At 26.6% G+C, this 6764-nt stretch overlaps 1 protein-coding gene across 1 annotated transcript; it reads right to left on the reverse strand.

Moving 5' to 3' along the window:
• Window positions 1-898: 898 nt before the first annotated feature.
• On the reverse strand, window positions 899-4721 carry LOC126907366 (uncharacterized). The gene is made up of 2 exons (XM_050688583.1): window positions 3009-4721; window positions 899-1657 (listed from the first exon to the last, which is right to left on the reverse strand). Exons 1-2 carry the CDS (start codon window positions 4645-4647, stop codon window positions 1443-1445), a joined length of 1854 nt encoding a protein of 617 aa, XP_050544540.1. The 5' UTR covers window positions 4648-4721; the 3' UTR covers window positions 899-1442.
• Window positions 4722-6764: the final 2043 nt, after the last annotated feature.

Raw genomic sequence — 6764 nt, forward strand, 5'->3', positions numbered from 1 at the left:
GTAATATACTTTATCATGGTAAAAAAAAATTTCGGACTTTATTTTATCTTCATGGTGAAAACAGACATCAAACTTAATAAAAAAAATACGATTTTTGTAAAAAAATTCTGTTTTATATTTTTAACTTTATAATACTATAACTTTTTGAAAGATGTGTGGATCAGTATAATTCTTTTTTTTACAGATGCATGATGTCTTTACCTATCATTTGGTATATTTTTTTTTATAAATCTGACTTTTTACTTGCCTACAGGGGGGATTTAAAATGACAACTTTTTTACAAAAAATTAATTTTTTCAACTTAACTTTTGAAACTGTTCCGGAAAGTCTGACACTTTTATTTATATCTTAAATTAAAGTTAATGTAATCTACTTTATTATGCGAAAAAAAAATTTCGGACTTTATTTTATCTTCACGGTGAAAATGGCTACCAAATGCTATTATTATGTGAAAATTCTCGATTTTATTTTTTACATTTTTAACTTTATAATACTATGACATATTTAAAAGTGTATGGATCAACATTATTTTTTTATAAGAAATAATATTTTTTAATAATCCCTTTTTGATTCGACATACTTTATCTTAATGAGGATATTAATAATGAACTAGCAGATCATGTAGCTTTTGGAATAATCCACCAATTTTTTAAAATTAAACACTATCTAAAGATTTGCATCGAAGCGTTTTTTTTTGATAGTGATTTTAATCACTGTCAGATATCATTATGCTTGATCCATCTATGCCACGTCACCACTGTGCCGCGACCCCCCTGTGCTGGGTTTTTTTATCTTGATAGGGTATAAATTAATTAGATTTAAGTAAATTTGTATATTTATAAGTTTTATTAAACATCCTGAAATTAAATTAGGAAAATTAAAAATAATAATTCATATATTTTTTTTAGACCTGTTTTATTGATTAATATCAATTAATTCTTATGAACAAAGATAAGAATAATACGGATTTATAAATTTTGTTCAGTTATTCTGAACATACCATCAGCTAGTAAAATTTTTTATTAATTGACTTGAAAACTTAGTAATGTGTTGTTATAGAGGTTATAATGTTGTGGGAATTAGGAATGTTTATACCCCTTAAAATGAAATTTATTTCTATATTTATAGTGTATAATTCTACAACAAAATTACACAAACTTGGGAGCCTCCAAAGTGGTTCAAAAAAAAATTTATAAATGCATATAATAATGCCTAACTCTACTTATAAACATATTATAAAAAAAATTACCAATACAAGTTTTTAGCCGCAAAAGTTATGTGAATTAACTATGTAATTTACATTATTAATTATAAATTGGCATTGTTATTTATTATTGTTGTTTAATTATTTAAATATACGTGTTACATTGTACTTATTTTTGTGTTCTAAATATTGTATATGAGACTTAAATAAACTATATAAAGTAAATTCATTTTAAAAACTATTTATAAAGTAAATAATCAACTAGATATTTAGGAGTGTAATATGTCTGTTTTGCTACATCAAAATCCTTATTGTCATCATTATTCATCTCATCATTATTCATCTCATCATTTTCATCACTCGAGCTCTGATTATAATGTTCTTTTATATAATTTGAATTGTCACCAGGAAAATAAAGTTGTCGATATATGTCTTCATGATTTTCTAATTGTTCTAATAACAAAATTTTTTTATTTATAATTTTCATATAAAAATTACAAACGTCAAATAGCACGAGTGCGTACATCTCATACTGGTGTATGTATATTCCACTCGCGTTACATACCCACTCTATCTATTTAAATGGCTGTAATTTAATAAGTACTTATTCTGAAGTTGTTATCGATCCATAATAACTTTTTGTAAGGTAAGAACTAATATATGGCTATTTTTAAATTTCGAAAAAATAAAATCGATTTTGTTATTTTTTTATTGGGGACAAATATTACAGGATTAAAAGTTTTTAAAGATGTTAAAAGCCAAGATTAGTTATACATCGTATATTAGTCAATTATCACTATTAACAGTATATGACTATAGATGGCCGACCCCAAGTAGTTGTGATTAAGGCGAGGAATAAGAAGAAAAGTATATGACTATAGCGCTAATAAAAGCATACGTTAAACGAAAAAAAATGTCCTTAACCTTCCTTTCACAACTGATTAATAACATTTGACACAAAGATTTACACAAAGTACAACAAATCAAGGCAAGTGTCTTAACGACACTTATGAAAAATAATTCAAATATTCGATTGAAAAACATTGTAATTATAAGATTCGTAAAATTTAATACTCAATTTTGTCAAATTTTAGTTTTTGTATAGCAAACCTTATAAACAGGGTGATCTAAATTTTGTAATACACTCATTTTTTTCAGAAACTATTGAAAATTAAAAATTTATGTAAGAGGAAAATTATTAGATTAAAAAAACTCCACAATAATATGTAATTAAATAATTTTTTTCATCCATTCAGGGTTAAAAACCTTAAATTTAATTTTTTTTTTTAATAATATATGGCTATAATATAAGATAGAAATAATTTTTGACTTTATATTGTAAAAAAATGAATTACAAACTATTTTTTTTTCATCCGATGAACTATTCATCCATTACGGCATTTTAATATGTAAATAGAGTGAGTATGTATTTAAAATTTATTTATGTGCAAATTAAAATTTGATTTATTTTATGTTACGCAATGACTCCATTATAACTGGTTCCAACTGCTTTTTTTTTTAGTTTTGACAAAAAAATTTGCCGTTGGTTGTACTTCCATCACCCCTAAAGTGGCTCTAAAATATTTTAAGTGAACTTTGTATGCGTATATAAGGAAGTCTGTATAAAAAAATACCATTTTAAACAGTATAAAGTTTATACTGTTTATTCTATAAACAAATCACGCTATAATATTTCTATAAAAAAAATCTAACTTTATTAATTTAAATACATATTGCCAAAATTCTTTTCATTCCTCCGTTTAACAGAAAGAAAAAAATCTTGGTTGTATACCTGTGAACTTACCGATTGGAATATTATGCTTGAGAGTAGTTTGAAATCTATACTTCTCTATGAATCTTGTAGGAATATATCTATTTGGAGTCTTAAAACAATAGTGATATTTTTTCAACTCTAAAACGAATAAAGTAACTTTATTTACTTCTGCAACAGATAAATAAAAAATGTCAATAATATTGTTTTCTGTGACTTCTGCTTTCTGTAATTGACCAAATTTACTATTTAAAGCATTTTTTCTCAAAAAATTTTTTAAATTTTTTACTATTATTCCCACTTCTTTACTTGTAAACAATTTATTGCATTCTTCGAAAGATAAAATAATTTTGTAAGTCATTTTAAAAATATGAACAATTTTATTTACATATTTTTCTTCAAATAAATTCAAATTTATAAAGAATTTCATGATTCCAACAATTTGTTTTCCCATTCCAATGATTAAATTTTTCATAACGTCTTTTAATTCCACATCTTCAAATTTATCAAGTAAAAGAAATTTTCTAACTAATGAAAAATAAAAACGTACGATCATCAAAATTGGGCGAACTGTTGCTGCATTTACTAATTTTTTAAATGCTTGTACATTTTTAAAGTCAAAATCGAGTATGATGAAACGAAAAAAATCGAATAATTTTATTTGATAATTATTAGTACATTTTATTCTTAACGGCGCATGTCGAACAATGTCTAAAACAACATTAAGTTGTTTTTCGCTGTTACATCTAAAATACTGTTTAGTATCAGAACCTGATGCAAAGTCTAACTTCAAATAAAGCGGCCGATTTTCCATCACATGTCCACTCGATACATTTCTTTTAAACTGGACCGATCTCAGCATGTCTAATAAAACATTAATTTGATTATTTTCTATGTAACTGGCTGTTTGTTTCGCCTGAGATCCTGACGATAATTCTAGCATGGATAAATTAGATCGGGTTTCCATTAAATCATAAAATAACAAATTTTTAGGATAAAAATTGTTATATGATTGCTTACGAAAAGACAACGCTAAATGTTTCACAATGACAGTATAACTTTTTAATATTTCATCATCGTTCACATCGTACCATAATAAATATTCTTTTATAACAATAAATATGTTATTTTTTAGTTGTTCCAAAATACGAAGCAAAATATCTGGCATGCAACTAATTGGCGGCACCTTAAAATAGGTGTATGATATGAAATTATTTTTAAACGATACATCTAAACATTTGCTATTAATAAAGTATTCCAATCGTTCAACAATTGATCGAATAATTAGTTTATAGCCTTGAAGTAAATTCTGAGAGCTTTCAGCTCTACTGAATTCACCATTTTCATTTTTAGCGATCATGTTTAAAGATCCTGAAACATTGTTCAAATATAAATTTATCGTCATTAAATCTTCTGCTATATACTCCTCCTTTATATTCCATAATGCATCTAACATGATCATTATGATTTCATCATGAGTTTTGATTGCTAATCCATAATTTCTTAGTTCGAGTTCAGAAATTGTATTTTTGAAGTTCAATAAATATTGCTCACTGTATTTGAAATAATTAAAAAAATATTTAGAGAAGTTGCAATGCAATTCTATAAGGTCCATGGAAATAGAACATTTTGTATATACAATAACAGATATGAAAATTTTAAATATAATCATTATGATGTATAACTCCACTACTGGTAACTTAAATAAATTCTAGACAACATTAAAAAATTAACACTTGTTCTATAATTTTCCTAAAAGTTAGAATAAATACTTTATAATAATTTATTTAATCCTTTAAATAATATTTTATTTGCTTTATTTGTATTTGCTTTATTTGTATTTGCTTTATATCTCAAAATGACATGTTCATACATTGTATGCTTTGATTTTTTTTAGTTTTAGTTTATCTACTTTTACACTTATGACTTTTTGTAATATAAACTTAAATGAATTCCTTTTAATTTAGTTTTAGCTTAGTTACAATGCTGAGAATATATTAAAGATATTGATTTTACCATGATGTATTTTTTTCATCTGTTCATGTTTAGGTTTACTCATTTTTATCATTGAGTATTTATGAACCGCACTACCCCAGTGTACTAGTGGAAAAAGGCTAATATCTTTTAAAATACTAGTTCGAAATCGATCAGTATTAAAATTATTGGCAATAACAAAATACAAATTTCTTTTATTAAAATAAAATTCTTATGTTCTTAAAAATAAAATAATTTTCAACGTGAACTGATCGAAAATCTTGTAATGACAATTATTTGAAATAATTAAAGATAATCAGATTTATCGGTTATATACCACGAACGTGTTTATCTCATGTACGTTTTTTAGTTACCTGTCTATTTTTAGAGAACTATTCTGTTTGAGTGATTATTGAGTTTTTTTACTAGTTATGAAACAAGTGTTTCGCTTTTTTGGTACATTGACAGTGCTCACCGGGGCTCTGGATACAATCCAGACCTAATCCGGGAGGAGGTGATCAGCACCACTCTCTNGTACCCGTCTATTTTTAGAGAACTATTCTGTTTGAGTGATTATTGAGTTTTTTTACTAGTTATGAAACAAGTGTTTCGCTTTTTGGTACATTGACAGTGCTCACCGGGGCTCTGGATACAATCCAGACCTAATCCGGGAGGAGGTGATCAGCACCACTCTCTGCTGCGTCGTAGAAGCACTTTGCAAACTTCCAACCCACAAATATCCACTGATAATTAGCGTTATTCTGGTAAGAGCAATCAATGTTCTAAATATCCAAATAGCCATTGACACAAAAAATCTAAATCCGACAGTAAATCAATTTCTAATTACCCCTAATCTCGAACTAGCTTCCTTACTGAACACGGCTACTTTGCGAATATTCCTAGCACTTAACTATATAGTATAGGAATCATACGTTTTGACAAATGTATCTCTGAAGGAAAATTTTGGGAAGGTTATGAATGTTGTGAACGTTGTTTTATTCAGACGTATTAATATAAAGAAACTCAGTAGAGGAGAGTCGCGCACAGAGATGACGTGGCATAGTTGGGTCAAGTATAATGATATCTGACAGTGATTAAAATCACTATCATAAAAAACGCTTCGATGCAAATTTTTAGACAGTGTTTAATTTTAAAAAATTAGAGTGGAAATAGGAATTNCAGTGTTTAATTTTAAAAAATTAGAGTGGAAATAGGAATTGATATTGCTTTTGTAATTAACCACCAATTTCTTAGAATTAAAGATTATCTACAGATTTACATCGAAGCGATTCTTATGATGGTGATTTTAGTCACTGTTAGCTATTGTCTATACTTGACTCAACTATGCTACACCATACTGTGCCCGCGACTCCATTGTGCTACTTTTTAGCTTCGATGCGAAGCTGAGAAGGTATTAATTTTACTATGAGAGAGTTTTAATATGGCAACTTTTAAATAAAAAATTAACTTTTTCAACTTAACTTTTGAAAATGTTCCGGAAATACTGACGCTTATATATATATATCTTAAATTAAAGCTTATGTAATATACTTTAATTTGAAAAAAAAATTGACCTCTGGATTTGTCTTCATGGTGAAAATGACTGCCGTATTCAAAATTATGCTATTTNAATAATTTTTGGCTAAAAATTGTATTTAAATTTAATAAGTATCCTTAAAATTAAGCTATACTAAAGGTGAATAAATACATAATATGCTTACACATGGTCTGTACAAATAATGTTAATCCACTAACTCTATTTCAAATATAATTTTACATAGCATTGTCGTGACAACTCTCACCGAACCGATTTCT

This window comes from Daktulosphaira vitifoliae, unplaced genomic scaffold (assembly GCF_025091365.1).
Source record: "Daktulosphaira vitifoliae isolate Bord-2020 unplaced genomic scaffold, ASM2509136v1 Scaffold_5, whole genome shotgun sequence".
In the NCBI taxonomy this organism is placed as follows: Eukaryota; Metazoa; Arthropoda; class Insecta; order Hemiptera; family Phylloxeridae; genus Daktulosphaira; species Daktulosphaira vitifoliae.